This window comes from Paramormyrops kingsleyae, chromosome 10, assembly GCF_048594095.1.
Source record: "Paramormyrops kingsleyae isolate MSU_618 chromosome 10, PKINGS_0.4, whole genome shotgun sequence".
In the NCBI taxonomy this organism is placed as follows: Eukaryota; Metazoa; Chordata; class Actinopteri; order Osteoglossiformes; family Mormyridae; genus Paramormyrops; species Paramormyrops kingsleyae.
This window is the reverse complement of record NC_132806.1, coordinates 13,528,511-13,544,102: the sequence shown is the minus strand read 5'-3', so window position 1 is coordinate 13,544,102 and position 15,592 is coordinate 13,528,511. Positions and strand designations below refer to the sequence as shown.

Sequence of the window (15,592 nt, the reverse complement as noted above, 5' to 3'; positions counted from 1 at the left end):
GCCACAAAGGGGCCTTTTTCTTGCGATGGCATCCCAGATATTCAGGAGTGGTGGAGTGGGCCCCCAGAAGGCGAGGGCGGGGCCGGTGGAGGCTGAAAGAGGGCCCCCACCCACACACCTTTTTAGGACACTCTAGTCCTCCCTATTCTTTTCAGACAGATACTTTTGCTATATTCACTTCTAGAGCAGACGTCGTTTTCCAAAGGGATGTACCGTTCAGAAAGCAGGGTTTGCCCGGGAGCAGGTGGGGGTTAGAGGCCTTGCTCGGGGGCCCAGCAGCTACATTAGTCTGCCACACACCACCCCAGCTAGATGGATGGATGGATGGATTCAGGTATTTTCCAGAAATACCTGAATTAACACTTCTGGCATTATACTCTGTTTTTTTCCTTTTATAAAAAAAAACCAAAACAAAAAAAAAACGCACTTTCCCAACAGAGTATTAGATCGATGGTATTCATAGCCTTGGTTTTATCGAGCTAGTATCGGGAAAAATTCATTGTAGAGTCTTAAAGCACTTATGTAAGTCGCTCTGGCTAAGGGCGTCTGCCAAATGCTGTAAATGTAAATGTAAATGTAAATGAACGGCTAGCCATCTCACCTTGAAGGCCATGAACTTGTGGTAGGGCTTGGGGGCCCAGGCGTACACCTCCACGGCGTTCTTCAGGGCGATGACCAGGAACTTGATTTTTTCATACCGCACTGATGGGTGGGGGGAGAGCGAAAAATTACAAGTGAACCATTTCGCCAGGTGGTGCTCCGATCCGATGTTAAATCCCTGTTGATGCTCAGTGCTGCCCCCTGCAGCCTGACACTGGTCATGATGCCCAAAACCACAACACTCTTTTGTTTGTTTTTTTTTTTTGGTTGACCCAGATCTTTCATTCGGCTTTTTGTTGACCACATCCCTCTCTGGTCCCCCTTTATCTACCCACTAAACTGGGTGACTCTTCCTGTCACTGTCCATTGCATGCAGGCCACAAAAGACCTGTATAATGTTTGCTTTAAAAGTAGCTTTGAAAGCTGACACTGATGCATTGGCCCATTCATCGAGCCAGATGCTTCTCTGAATAAATAAGCTAGACTCTACTTTATAAAAGGCACTAGCTCCTCAGCTGTGGCGCCACCTGCTGACCCCTGCAGGGAGTGCATTGTTGCAAGCATGCTGGGTGCCACTCACCCACTTTGTAGTGCACACAACCCTCCAGCTCGCCCACAGATGTCCAGCCCTGCCGCTTCTCCACTTCAGGGTCGTTCCGCAGGATCTTGTTCCTCAGCCAGGACAGGTAGTAGAGCCTGAGCTTGTTCTTTTTACCTGAGGGACCAAAGTCAGGAGAGAGTAATGGCAGAGGTGGGATTACCCCCCTTCATTTGGGGATTATGACCTGCCTATGTGGAGGACACAACTGTAAGATCAGCCCCTTAGATTTACCTTAGATTCTGGGGGTGAGGGGTATGAGATTAGCCCCTGTCTGCTCTGACGATTTAGGTGTGAGATTTGTGCACCTGAACCTGAAGCACTTAGTAGTGAAATTATCCCCCAAGCGTGGGGTTAGGGTAATAGGAAACAGGAGTGAGATTACCCCACAACTCCCATGTCGTACTGAGATTTTCCCCAGTCTACCTGCCCCAGTTAGAGGTGACCTTATCCCCCCATATTACCCCAGAGCAGTCAGGGCTGAGAGACACCCCCAGTACTGCACCCACCTGAGATGGTAATGAGCACGTTGAGGCCCTCCAACACCTCCATCTGCTGGAAGCGGCGACGGCTGATCAGCGAGTACACCTTCCCCTGGCCACTGCGGTCCAGCAGCCACAGGCCGCTCTCTGTGCCCACTAGCAGGTTCACGCCTGTGGGTGGGGTGGGGGGCACGTGTCAGGGGTAGCCCGAGCGGCAGGATGGGCCGAGGCGGGGCGCGGCCTGCTAACTCACCCCAGAGGCCCGCACAAAGGATCTCGGTGTGGAACTTCTTCTTGTACTTGCGTATCTCCGGCGTGTCGCTTTGAGGCCGGATATTGGTGGGGTTGACATTGACCACGGAGCCCTTCCGGCGGTTTTCCCTTCGGAACGGCTCCGGCTTTCCGCTGGCTACAGTGGCACCAGGACAGACGGGTTAATAGCGCCCCCACCCCCCAACCGACAGCGAACGACTGGTTAACACTGATTGCCCCCCTCCCCTCATGCCTATGGGTTGTCAGTGAGGCATGCTGGGTACTCACTGGGGCTGCTGCCCACCGGACTCTGCGGGGGGGAGATCTGCATGAGCCGGGGGTCGATGAAAGGCATGAAGGAGGGGGATGACGATGTGGAGGAGCCACTCTTCCCCAGCTGTCCGCCAGTGGGGGACTGCAACGGCAGCAGAGACCCACGGTGAGAAAGGACAACAGGGCACCTCGCAAAGGTGACAGCAGCGTGTCCATTAGGGGCACTGGCCCCCAGAGTGCCCCCTCCCCTGTTGAAGTCATATCACTGGCTAATGATATAGCCGGCTCCCCTGAATGAATTATGGCCCCTCTTACGCCCCCACCTTAAAAAAAATCCTAGAATTGCCCTTGGTGTGGTAAACTTGGACACTGCATTACAGCTCCAGAAAGGGGGGGGGGGTCACTGGAATGAACCAGGTGGGTAGCACAGTGGCTCAGGGGGCCCTGCTCCTGAGGCCTCCCACCTCTTCCTGTCTTATGTGGGTTTCATCCCACAGACCAAAGACATGCTGGTGTCTATAAAACGGCCATGTGACTGACTGCCATCCTATCTGGAGTGTCCCCCAGTCTAGTACCCCATGACTCTTGGGATAGGTTCAAGGACCCTCTGCATCCCAAGATATGTGGTTATAAGGTGAATTTATTTTTGAACGAGTCTGCAGTTGTGTTCAGTGGAGCTCAGCTATGACACAAGCGCCCTCTAGTGGAGGAACAAATCATACACATTTATGTCTCTGCGATGCTTACTGAAATTCACTATTTCAACAATCCAGGATTTTGTGTGTTTGTGCAGTCTGATGATGCTCACATTGAGGTGTGGGGATGTGGGATTCAGGGGGGACTTGGGGCCATCCTGGGGGAGGGCCGAGCTGCTAAAGCAGCGGCTTTTTTGCAGAAGATCTGGCAGAAGGTAGTTCTGGTTGCACTCCTGTACTGGAGGCCGCTGCAGGGGGGGAACCTGGATGGCGAGTGAAAGAGCCACAAGCTTTCAGCAGGGAGGAGGCAGGACACTGAACACCCTGAGGCAGAGCCCCATCACTCTACACCCCCGAGGCTGCAGAAATGATCAGGAAATTAAGCATGCTTACAGGAAGTGATGAATGCTTACAGGAAGTGATGTTTGCTTACAGGAAGTGATGTTTGCTTGCATCCTTTGGGATGTTAAGTCACTTTTAAGCTATCATTTGTCATTACTAACTGACCTCACTAATGCTAACTGCTGTAATTACTCATACAAAAAATATCACTATGAACATGCACTCATTTCACTAACAAAGAGTGAGTTCTAGGCTGTATTACAGTACTGGGTCATTTCTAAGGTATACCAGAACATATACGTTGTTCTAATTTCTGAGACCCTGCAATGAGAGAGATTTTAACCAGACAATTTAGCCCAGGGGTGGCCAATCTTATCCTCAAAGGGTCAATGTGTAGGCAGGTTTTTGGGATAAGATTTAGATCACACAGCGGCCCTTTCTGGGTGAGTTTGGCCACCCCTGGCTTAGTCTCTCATGTAAAGTCCCCTTCAGCTTGGTTCTTAGTCCTCTTCATGGGCTGCTATGATTAATGCAGACCTACAATCACCTGGTAACATTTTGGGATAGAAATCAGATAAAAACCAACAGTCTTAACAACTAATCTAACATTTAGTCACCATAATAAAGATCTTCAAAGCAAAGGCAGCCTCTGAAGCACAGTTTTTTTCCACCATTGGGCACCATCCAATGGCTGTGATTCAAATGTCAAGCCTGTCCGGGTTCTGGGGGGGTCGGCAAGCCTGTCCGGGTTCTGGGGGGGTCGGCAAGCCTGTCCGGGTCCTGGGGGGGTCGGCAAGCCTGTCCGGGTCCTGGGGGGGGTCGGGGCACTCACCTGCTGCTGGTTCAGGTTGCCATGAGGCCGCAGCACCACGCCGTCAGGGCTGAATCCGTAAAACCTCCGGATCCCGTTATTCAGGCTAGGCCTGGGGGGAGGGGGCACAGTCACAGGGTGGGGGGGGGGTCAGTGATTGCATCCTGCATTTCTTTTTTTCCACAAATATAACAAAGGCGCTTGCTTTCTAGGAAAGAAAAAGGATCCGCCCCACCCGATGACCAACTCCAAAGTGCCACATCAGAGCAGTGGATGGTAAACAGGATGTCATAGGGAGATGGGAAAGTGTGCGGGCAGTGGGGCGGGCGGCCGAACACACCGGGTCCTCTCATCCTCGTCGCTGCTCGCCATCTCATCACTGGATGAGGAGTACACTGCAGCCTTCAGTGGCGCTGAGCCCTGGAGGAGGGAGGCTGAGGTTAGAGGGGATTACTACCCCCTATAGGACCGGAGATGCTCACACAGACTTAGGTCCTGCTAATGCCCCACTGATGATGAGGTCACTTCCTGTAAGCCAGCCAGGGTGCGTGCAGATCGAGAGACAGCCTGACTTTAGTAACCTTCGCTAAGGACCGGCGTGGATCTAATGTGATTCTGATTGCTTCTGCAACTAGACCAGCCCCGTACACACCATCATCCACAATGTTCAGAAAGCCTGTAGTAAAGACACTGAGCCCACTGTCAGATAAGGACAGTCTTCCACAATGTTGTGACGCTGTCCCAGAGGACCTGGGGGACGGTGACTCACCCAAGTTCTCAAAATAGCATGTGACCAAGGAGACTTTTGTGAAAACAAAGTTTTGCATTGTAGCGGAAGTGGAAATAAGAGACATCTTAACGAGGTCGCTATCCTAAGGGGCGAGTCCATAGACATAACAACAGGAAGTGACAAAAAACGGGTTATGTTCTGCTTTACTGTGACTTAAGTTTAAGGAATGCTCACACTGCCCCCTGCTGGTGAGGAAGTCTCACACACTTTCAGACATTTGAATAAAACCGCCCCTGACTCCATCTGAGATAACACAGCTGCAAAAGCATGCATTGTGTTAATCCCTCATTACATTCAGCCCCCCCAAGGACTTCTACTATTCATCTGTCATTAGGCTGTAATTAAGACAGACATGAGGACTATAATCTCTGCTGAGGAGCAACACGGAAGCTGAGGAATGACAGCGTGCTGGCTGGTGTCCCGGTCTGGGATGTAAGAGCAGTATGCCAGACGGAGCACCTACTGGCTTCACGCCCCCGGGAGAGCTTTCCTGGGACGCCCGATACTGCTGCTGGCGCGAATGCAGACGTGGACTTTCCAGCATCTTGGAGAATTCTGTGAGAAGGAGGACAATCAGATTCCTGACAGAGGTTTGCTTGGAGAAATGACCCCCTCGTGCAGCAAGGCATGCTGGGTAAAAAACACCAGCTGTTATTCTGCTGTGTTCACCTTGCGGGTGAGTGGGTGCACACACCCGAAACATACTCCGGTAAAGACATTATCTACTACTCATGTGCTCTTGGGATGATGGTATAGTTTATTCTACAGATGGTTCTTTATAAACAAGATTCACAAACGAGAAAACACAACATGTACCACAAAAACTGAAGAGATATATCTGAGAACATATTTAAAAGGTACACCACAACTCTTAACATCTAATGTCATCCACTGGACAACAGCTGAGGTTTGAGAAGATGTGGGGGGGGGGGGGTTACACACCAAACTGGGTGCTGCCGGTGGAGCCACTGTGAGGGGACCTCCCCCTGCCACCTGGAGATGCTGGAAACCCACTGGAGATAAGCAGGAATGGAGAACGATGAGAGGAAGGAACAGCACTCTGGTGTGGGACATTTTGGACATACGAGCTGGGCCTGGGAGGCCGGAGTGATGGACTCAGCCCAGATTATAGGAATAACGATAAATAACGATAGGAATTACTATAAATAATGATAGGAATAAATCCTTCCAGAACATCTGTGTGTAGCATACCTGGAACCCGTCCTCTGATGACTCAACAGTTCCTTGCAGTAGATCTTCGATGTTGTACGTTCTGGGACCTTTGGGGAAAAAGGAGAGCCCCCATCACAGAGATTTCCAGGCCAGCGTTGGCTCACAGCGTTGTCTCACATGCTCAGATTATATTACCTTTTTTTAAAACTTTGGCACAATCCTCACATGACATGCAATCAAAGAGTTAAGCTGCTTATTTTACTTTTTATTTTATTTTTCCATCGGTCCAGGTAGCCCTGCCATGCTATATTTTAATTTCATCGAAAACAGTCAACGGAAACAAAAAGGAAAAACAAAACCTGTCGATGTGAGAACGACGGTTGCCGAACCACTGAGTTTCTGTCAGTGGGCCCCGCCCTCGCAGAAAAACACATCATGGGAGTCATAGGTGTAAAGAGATTCAAAAGGGATCTGAAAGGTCACCGTGCTGGGGTGTGCACAGTGAAAACCACAGCCCCCCCTCCCACAGTGCTGAGCTTGTAGCTCATGCCCCCGCAGTCATATGGCACGAGTGCACCGCCCAGAGGAAGAACTACTTCCTAAATGACCTCTGAAATGCCACCTCAGCTGGGAGTTTCTGATTTCGTCCGAGTGCTTCGCAACTGGAAAAAAAAAGCTTGCCGGCCATTAAGAAGAGACGCGGCACCACGCTCTTTCTGGGAGAGTCTCGAGCTCTCCCGGGCGAAGGCAACAGATGGTTTGGTTGAGGAGCGCAGCTGTTTATCAGCATGATGTAGGAAGTTGCACTCATGAGGGATGTTATTAAAAACATAGGCTGTCAGTCACGTTGTGGAATGTGGCTGTGATGAGGGGGGGGTTTGGAGCATACCACTACCCTAAGCAGGTGTATGTGTTTGTTCATGCCTATTTTTGTGTGTTGGATTCCCCAAAAAAGTGCCCAAAACAAGCCATATAACAAAGACACAAAGATGTGTAGAACAAAGACACATAAACAGTCTTTCTACGGCCACCTCCCCCCAATAAATGGTTTAGCCGAGGTGCAGAGATGTAGAATGAGCTGATGGTGGAATTTCAGTGTATAAATGTAGGATGTGGGAATTTCACTCAACAGAATCTGTCTCACAAGGTTCACTCACAGAAAGATGCATCCATCCTTGAAATCCCCTCACCAGTAAAAAACCCACCTTGGGGGGGTGCTCTTCAGAGTTGGGGAAGTCCCAGAATACATCATCAAGGGTGGGGGACAGGGGTGTGGTGGCCATGTCCGACAAGGAGCTGCTGTGCTGGGCGTCCCTGCTGGAACGCAGGTTGGCGTTCTGGAAACACATGTCAAGCACCTTAACTGGCACAGAAATAGAACTGAATCCCACAATCCACCTGGAGAGCAGAACAGTGATGCTCATGGAGGGGATCTGAAGGAGTACTTTTATGGAGCTGGTCCGCTCAAGTGACTATGGGCAGCCATATGGCACAGGCAGGGAGGGAGGTGGCGAAAAGTCACACGACCATTTGAAACAGTGGCCCACCATGGGCACGACCGAAAGTCACAACTTCCCTTGGACATCCATAATTTAGGTACTCCTGGATGATGTGGAGGTGAGCGCCCCCTACAGGCTTGGAGTGCATGTGAAACCACGAGACCTCTCACGGACTGTTCCAGAAGTGTGACTGCGTGTATCATGGTGCCATGGTGCTTTGGCGGACCCCCCCCCTTACCTGCTGGGGGACGGCCCTCTGTAGGGCGGGGGTGCAGGGGCTTGAGTTGCTGCCGGAGCCCAGGCGAGACTGGATGTGGGAGGGCAGACCAGCAGCCACGCGGTTCAGATTGTGGCGAGGCCCTTCGCCCACTAGGGGGCACTCCTCCACCTGATCGGGACAGAAAAGACCTTTCAACCCCTCTGCCTCGGGGGGTCTGGGGGTCAGACTCCAGTCCTCCAGCTGGTTCCATCATGGTTCCTCCTTCCTCCTTACTGAGACTAAATGAGCCCACCTGCTACTCCTGGATGTAACCAGGCTATAGAGGATCTTGATTGTGTAACATGTCTGACAATCGGTGCTGCGTTTGCTGCAGCCAGCAGGAGAGTAGCAGCGCTGTAAGCAGGTGCAAGCGAAACAGACACAAAACATGAGGGCGTAGCGGAAAGCTTTACCGCTCGGTGGCGGCCGGCGATGGGCCGTGAGGGGTCGGGGCCGGGCCGGGAGGGGGCGGGGCCGGGCCGTGAGGGGGCGGGGCCGGCAGCGGCCTTCTGGGGCTCCTGCTGCCTGTGGTCGTGCTGAAGTGACAGCAGCTGCGTCTGGTCCTTGGGCAGCGTGCGGTGGAATTTTCTGCTCTGTGGGGGGGCTGCCGTCCCCTGCGCGATGACATAAACACACCGAGGTGCGAGGCAGTGCGGGGGTGTGACCGGCACAGCGAAGCGGCAAGCTGAAGCCTTTGATGTGCACCTCAGTGGTTTATTGAAGGGGGGGGGGGGGGCATCTCTCACTGATTTATGGTGTGGACGCCTTTCAGGGCCCCCTTCATCTCCTCCCCCAAATTTACATTTACATTTACGGCATTTGGCAGATTCCTTTAGCCAAAGCGACTTACACAAGTCTCATCAGTGAGTACATTCTGATACTGGTTCAATAGAACCCAGCTAAGAATACTAATCACTCAAACTGATTTACAGTATGGATTGCGAACAAGGTTTGGGGGGGGGGGGGGGGAGAGAGTTGGGGCGGGGGAGGCAGTTCAGCAGCTTCGCAAACAGACTCCCAGCTGACACGATGGCCAGTCCCGTAAGTCCCTCCCCAACACCTACCAAATAAATTTGAATAACCATTGTCCCTGCCCTGCATAGCCCCCCCCCCCCAAAAGCAGTGCCAGCACCCACAGAAGCAGTGGAAAGGTGATAAGGCTGTGGGGGATCTTACCTGCTCCTTGAGGGGGGCCGCAGGCCTGCCGCCATCGTCCACCTTCTGCTGGCCGGCTCCCTTTAACGGCAGAGTAAAAACAGGCTCAGCGGCTGGGAGGACACACACTCGCCCTCCGCCTTATAAATACCTCACACTAAATGTAGGAACGGGGCACTGAAGTCAGGGGCTTTTCCTGAACTCTTTCTTGCATTTTGGGTCCCAAAGAGCGATCTTAAAAGGTGTGAGACTTTAAATTAACGCCGACGACAGCCTGTGAGGCGGAGCGCAGCTGCGACTCGACACTAAACTCACTGGCCATCTGCAAATAATTAGTCGCCAGGTTGCCCTCCAGACACCTCTCAAACTCGTTAAGGCTGTCAAGAGATGAAGAATGACAGCAGGTTTAGGGCAGACATGTGATGCAGAAGCGGATCCAAGAATGGGGGCGGACACGGACATACACACACACACACACACACACGTTTGTAGTCATATCTTAGTGGGGACTCTCCATTCATTTCTATAGGAAAAACCCCAACCCCAGCAACGACAACCTCAATCCCTACCCAGCCCTAACCTTAACACACATGACATGTGACTCGCCGGAGCCAATCAGAACAGAATGCGCTTTAGAGTTTGCAAAATAAAACAGTATCCCAGAGGATATGTGGGGGTTTGGCTGATTCACCCTGAGATACCCTATAGTACCTGCTTCTTCACGTTACTCCCATCGCCTGAGGCACGCCTGCCATCAGGCTCCACCTCATCCTGCCACAGCATTCACCCTGAGATACCCTATAGTACCTGCTTCTTCACGTTACTCCCATCGCCTGAGGCACGCCTGCCATCAGGCTCCACCTCATCCTGCCACAGCATTCACCCTGAGATACCCTATAGTACCTGCTTCTTCACGTTACTCCCATCGCCTGAGGCACGCCTGCCATCAGGCTCCACCTCATCCTGCCACAGCATTCACCCTGAGATACCCTATAGTACCTGCTTCTTCACGTTACTCCCATCGCCTGAGGCACGCCTGCCATCAGGCTCCACCTCATCCTGCCACAGCATTCACCCTGAGATACCCTATAGTACCTGCTTCTTCACGTTACTCCCATCGCCTGAGGCACGCCTGCCATCAGGCTCCACCTCATCCTGCCACAGCATTCACCCTGAGATACTCTATAGTACCTGCTTCTTCACGTTACTCCCATCGCCTGAGGCACGCCTGCCATCAGGCTCCACCTCATCCTGCCACAGCATTCACCCTGAGATACCCTATAGTACCTGCTTCTTCACGTTACTCCCATCGCCTGAGGCACGCCTGCCATCAGGCTCCACCTCATCCTGCCACAGCATTCACCCTGAGATACCCTATAGTACCTGCTTCTTCACGTTACTCCCATCGCCTGAGGCACGCCTGCCATCAGGCTCCACCTCATCCTGCCATAGCATTTACCCTGAGATACCCTATAGTACCTGCTTCTTCACGTTACTCCCATCGCCTGAGGCACGCCTGCCATCAGGCTCCACCTCATCCTGCCACAGCATTCACCCTGAGATACCCTATAGTACCTGCTTCTTCACGTTACTCCCATCGCCTGAGGCACGCCTGCCATCAGGCTCCACCTCATCCTGCCACAGCATTCACCTTGAGATACCCTATAGTACCTGCTTCTTCACGTTACTCCCATCGCCTGAGGCACGCCTGCCATCAGGCTCCACCTCATCCTGCCACAGCATTCACCCTGAGATACCCTATAGTACCTGCTTCTTCACGTTACTCCCATCGCCTGAGGCACGCCTGCCATCAGGCTCCACCTCATCCTGCCACAGCATTCACCCTGAGATACCCTATAGTACCTGCTTCTTCACGTTACTCCCATCGCCTGAGGCACGCCTGCCATCAGGCTCCACCTCATCCTGCCACAGCATTCACCCTGAGATACCCTATAGTACCTGCTTCTTCACGTTACTCCCATCGCCTGAGGCACGCCTGCCATCAGGCTCCACCTCATCCTGCCACAGCATTCACCCTGAGATACCCTATAGTACCTGCTTCTTCACGTTACTCCCATCGCCTGAGGCACGCCTGCCATCAGGCTCCACCTCATCCTGCCACAGCATTCACCCTGAGATACCCTATAGTACCTGCTTCTTCACGTTACTCCCATCGCCTGAGGCACGCCTGCCATCAGGCTCCACCTCATCCTGCCACAGCATTCACCCTGAGATACCCTATAGTACCTGCTTCTTCACGTTACTCCCATCGCCTGAGGCACGCCTGCCATCAGGCTCCACCTCATCCTGCCACAGCATTCACCCTGAGATACCCTATAGTACCTGCTTCTTCACGTTACTCCCATCGCCTGAGGCACGCCTGCCATCAGGCTCCACCTCATCCTGCCACAGCATCTCCTGCAGCTCTGGCCACTGGAAGCCGGCGTCCAGCTGCTGCCTGCGCTGCTGCAGAGGTCGGCGGGTAAGATTAGCATTAGCGGCGTACTGCTAGGGTTAGATTATGGTAGTATGATGGTAAAATGCTTAGACATGATTTGAGTAGGGCTGTGTTAGCAATGGGAACAGATTAGAAAAGGGTTATGTTACCATTCATTGAAGATCAGCGTACGGTTATGTTAGCATTGGGGATAGATCAGAGTAGGATTATGTTAGCTTTGGTGATGGATTATAGTAGAATTATGTTAGCAAGATTAGAGCAGGGTTGAATTAGCACTCAAGGAAGTTTTGAGTAGGGTTATGTTAGCATCCATTAAAGATTAGGACAGGGTTATGGTAGTATTTATGAAAGATTATTGTAGGGTTATGTTAGCTTTGGGGACAGATTACAGTAGGGTTATGTAAAGGCGTAGAGAACGATTACAGCAGGATGATGTCAGCACTGGGGATACGTTACAGCAGCGTTATGATTCGTAGCGCTTTGGTAGCGTAGCGCCTTACATCCTCCAGTTTCTGCCGCTCCTCCTTCTGTCGCTCGATGCGCTTCTGCCTCTCGGCCAACAGCTGCCGCTTGTATCTCTCCTGGTCGAGGAGCTGCTGCTGTTGCAGCCTCTGTTGACGCTGCGTCTCCACACAGCTGCGTGTCTCCTGCTGCAGCCGCAAGAACTCCCGCCTCAGTGTGGACTCACCGGGCATGTTGACGATGGAGCTGCAGTGACACACATGCATGCAGGCTGAGTGAGTACATGTGGGGGCACAGCCAGCACTGCGACGCCCCCTTGTGGGGACTACCTGTCATGACACTATGGGGTAGAAATATTTAGGTATGTTTTTGTGAGTGTGCATGTACATTTGAGTGTGTAGGTCTGTGTGTATGTATGAGTGTGTAGGTATGTGTGCGTGTGTAGGTAGGTATTTGTAACTATATGAGTGTGCAGCTGTGTATGTGTGTAGGTGTACATATGAGTGTGGGTGTATATATGAATGTGTAGCTATGTATTCATAAGTATGTGTGAGTATTCTTCAGTGTGTATATTCGTGAGTGTGTATATATGAGTATGTAGGTGTGTTTCCATGAGTGTGGAGGTGTGTTTTCGTGGGTGTGTAGGTGTGCATTCGTGAGTGTGTAGGTGTGCATTTGTGAGTGTGGAGGTGTGCTTTCGTGAGTGTGTAGGTGTGCATTCGTGAGTGTGTAGGTGTGCATTCATGAGTGTGGAGGTGTGTTTTTGTGAGTGTGTAGGTGTGTAGACGTGTGTTTTCGTGAGTGTGTATATATGAGTATGTAGGTGTGTTTTCGTGAGTGTGTAGGTGTGTAGACGTGTGTTTTCGTGAGTGTGTATATATGAGTGTGTAGGTGTGTTTCCATGAGTGTGTAGGTGTGTAGACGTGTGTACGTGTGTTTTCGTGAGTGTGTATCTGGTGGTATGTAAGTGGGTTTTCGTGAGTATGTAGGTGTGTATTCGTGAATGTGTAGGTGTGTTTTCGTGAGTGCGTATATATGAGTATGTAGGTGTGTATTCGTGAGTGTGTAGGTGTGTTTTCGTAAGTGTGTATATATGAGTATGTAGGTGTGTATTTGTGAGTGTGTAGGTGTGTTTTCGTGAGTGTGTAGACATGAGTGTGTATATATGAGTGTGTAGGTGTGTAGCCGTGATTGCACGCCTGTGCATGCAGATGCCTCCTCCTATCCCTCTGTCTGCCGACACACCTCGGCTCTCCTGTGTCTTCGCTCACGTCCTCCTCTTCCTCCTCACTGCCGCTGTACTCGTATTCAGTCTCCTCTGTAGGGGGATAGCATGACCTCAGGTGTAGTTTGGGGGGGCGGGGGCAGCAAAATAAGTTTCCCAGCAGCCCACTTATGGCCCCGCTGTGCGCATTTTTAGAAAAGGAGAAGTCGACTCGACACGTGGTAAAGAGTGACCGACTGGAAAACACCTTCATTCACAGCCACAGAGATGTGGTTTCCATGGGGGGGAGACTAGACAATGCAGAGCCCCCATGCTCAAAAAGCACAACAGGAAACAGGGGCATCTCAGTTTCAAATACCTGCCTGTTCTTGTTTAGCTGAATAATCAGTGACTGTTTGTTAGAGCCCAGTATAGCTTAGCATTAGCACAGGGGGTGGGGCCTACCTTTGTCCCCCTTTTTCTTCCGTGTCCGGTCCAGGTGGTCCTTGAGCATGATGCGCACCTGCCGCTCCTGGGGCAGATCCTTGACAAACGGGTGCCGCAGCAGCGTCTCAGTGGATGGCCTCTGCAGGTGGTTCTTCAGCAGGCAGCTGTCCACGAACGTTTGGAACTTCTTGGACCTGGAAAGGCCGGCACACATGAAACGGTGACCCTGTCCGTCACACCATGCGGCTCAGTCTGACACAGCGGCCACACCCGTGACCGTCAGGGAAGGTCCTGGTTGGGAAATCCCGAAATTACCCCAACAAAACCGCTGCCTGTAAATGACCACACAGCCTGTTTGAAGGAAGAGGAACCAAAAGCCGGTATTGGATTGTGGTGTAATTTAAGCTGAGACAGAAGGGGGCATGCTCTGTGTAGAGCTGGATGGGGTCATTCTTTCCAGAATACTCCAGGTCTGGTTCTGTCCATGTTTGCGCCTGTCGCTCATTCCCATGTACAGTATGCTGTATATACATGCGAGTGAGAGTCCCTTTTCCTCCAAGAATAAATAGCTGAACATCCCTGCTTCTTACTCATCTATTAGATTCTTCTGCCTTTTCCTACCCTGCCTGAACCCCACATAGGTTTGTACGTTGGCTGGGATATGGCGGTTTCTCACAGAGCATGGGAGCAACCCCACCGCTCAAATCCAAACTCATCATTGAGCACATGACCCCCACAATGCTTTGAGGCGGTGGCATCTTACCACTTCCTGGACTTGAGCTTCGGGGCTGGGTTCCGTGGGATGAGGAAGAGCGCCCTCATGGGGTGCATGTCGCAGAGGGCTGGGGGGGGGGAGTGTACAGAGATACAAAATAATTAGGAGGCATTCACCCTGACACAATGTCCCAGTTAGTGACCTAGTCTGTCTGGTTCGCTGTTCAGAGACACTCTCCACTGTCTGGCCATCCCAGCAGTCAGGCTGTCTCTCTTGGAACGTTAATACATTGACCCTGACAGGTCCATTTGGCGCTGAACAGTCAAGAGGGTCCAGCTGGTAGCCAGCAGGATCCGGTCACGTAACCCTTGTATAACGGTTCGCTTCAGTGAACTTGGCGATACGGAATTTGTATGGACAGCTTGCACAGGACCTTTTTTCACAGCTTAAAATAGCTTTAAATGACAAAAGACTTTCTTGCCATGGTAACTTCCAACTGGAAGATATCTTTGTGATGATCACTGAGCAGGCCTTATTGTGATTATCACTCAGCAGGCCACGTTGTGACGATCACTCAGCAGGCCACGCTGTGACGATCACTTAGCAGGCCTCACCGTGACAATCACTCAGCAGGCCTCACCGTGACAATCACTCAGCAGGCCTCACTGTGACAATCACTCAGTAGGCCATGCTGTGACGATCACTCAGTAGGCCTCACTGTGATGATCACTCAGCAGGCCACGCTGTGACGATCACTCAGCAGGCCTCACCATGATAATTACTCAGTAAAATATACTGTGAGGAAAAACATCAAAAACTAATCCATCTGCTTGTACACCAGCTTTCACTCCCGTGATTCTCTAGGCACCCCACAATGCTAAGGTGATGTGATGGTGCAGCACTTACGTGGGGCTCCTTCAGCCATCTCCAGGGCAGTGATTCCCAGAGACCACAAATCGCTCTGGAACAGGAGAGAGACAATCAGGGAGAATGGGCTATTACTGTAAAAGCCACTGTTAACCAATGGGAGCTTATGGGAGGGGCCTGGGGCTCTAGCCCTAGCCGTAGCTCTCACCCTGTAGTCGTAGGTGGCATCCTGGTTTTCATCACAGGCGATGACCTCGGGCGCCATCCAGTAGGGTGTGCCAATGAAAGTGTTCCTCCTGCCAATGGTGCGGTCGAGTTGGGCACTCACACCGAAGTCCACTATGGTGAAAGAGAAAGGTGTTTTAGAGGCTTAGCAGCTATGAATTTAACTAGGCAGCCTAAGAAAAACCTGTTACCGTGCAGTCTGTGCGTGAATATCTACCTGTTATGGGGCAGTATAAGAAAATCTGTGATTCCTGCATACAATTATCTCTCTCTGAGTCGAAAGTT

General features: G+C 51.6%; 1 protein-coding gene across 5 annotated transcripts in view; it reads right to left on the bottom strand.

The window, feature by feature from the left end:
- LOC111835014 (mitogen-activated protein kinase kinase kinase kinase 4) overlaps positions 1-15,592 on the bottom strand; it is a 41,771-nt gene that overhangs the window by 6,397 nt on the left and 19,782 nt on the right. Inside the window, exons 7-28 of one of the 5 annotated variants that reach the window (XM_023794896.2) lie at positions 15,291-15,421; positions 15,122-15,176; positions 14,264-14,342; positions 13,519-13,694; positions 13,095-13,167; positions 11,888-12,095; positions 11,273-11,395; positions 8,951-9,010; positions 8,188-8,388; positions 7,754-7,903; positions 7,222-7,353; positions 6,056-6,123; positions 5,786-5,856; positions 5,307-5,398; positions 4,394-4,473; positions 4,075-4,165; positions 3,014-3,163; positions 2,221-2,347; positions 1,934-2,089; positions 1,708-1,851; positions 1,181-1,315; positions 602-702 (exon numbers count right to left, since the gene is read on the bottom strand). In XM_023794896.2, the coding sequence (XP_023650664.1) occupies positions 602-702; positions 1,181-1,315; positions 1,708-1,851; positions 1,934-2,089; positions 2,221-2,347; positions 3,014-3,163; positions 4,075-4,165; positions 4,394-4,473; positions 5,307-5,398; positions 5,786-5,856; positions 6,056-6,123; positions 7,222-7,353; positions 7,754-7,903; positions 8,188-8,388; positions 8,951-9,010; positions 11,273-11,395; positions 11,888-12,095; positions 13,095-13,167; positions 13,519-13,694; positions 14,264-14,342; positions 15,122-15,176; positions 15,291-15,421 (2,603 nt within the window). The remainder of the gene's footprint in view (positions 1-601; positions 703-1,180; positions 1,316-1,707; positions 1,852-1,933; positions 2,090-2,220; positions 2,348-3,013; positions 3,164-4,074; positions 4,166-4,393; positions 4,474-5,306; positions 5,399-5,785; positions 5,857-6,055; positions 6,124-7,221; positions 7,354-7,753; positions 7,904-8,187; positions 8,389-8,950; positions 9,011-11,272; positions 11,396-11,887; positions 12,096-13,094; positions 13,168-13,518; positions 13,695-14,263; positions 14,343-15,121; positions 15,177-15,290; positions 15,422-15,592) is intronic. The other 4 variants (XM_023794898.2, XM_023794899.2, XM_023794897.2 and 1 more) reach the window with 4 other exon arrangements.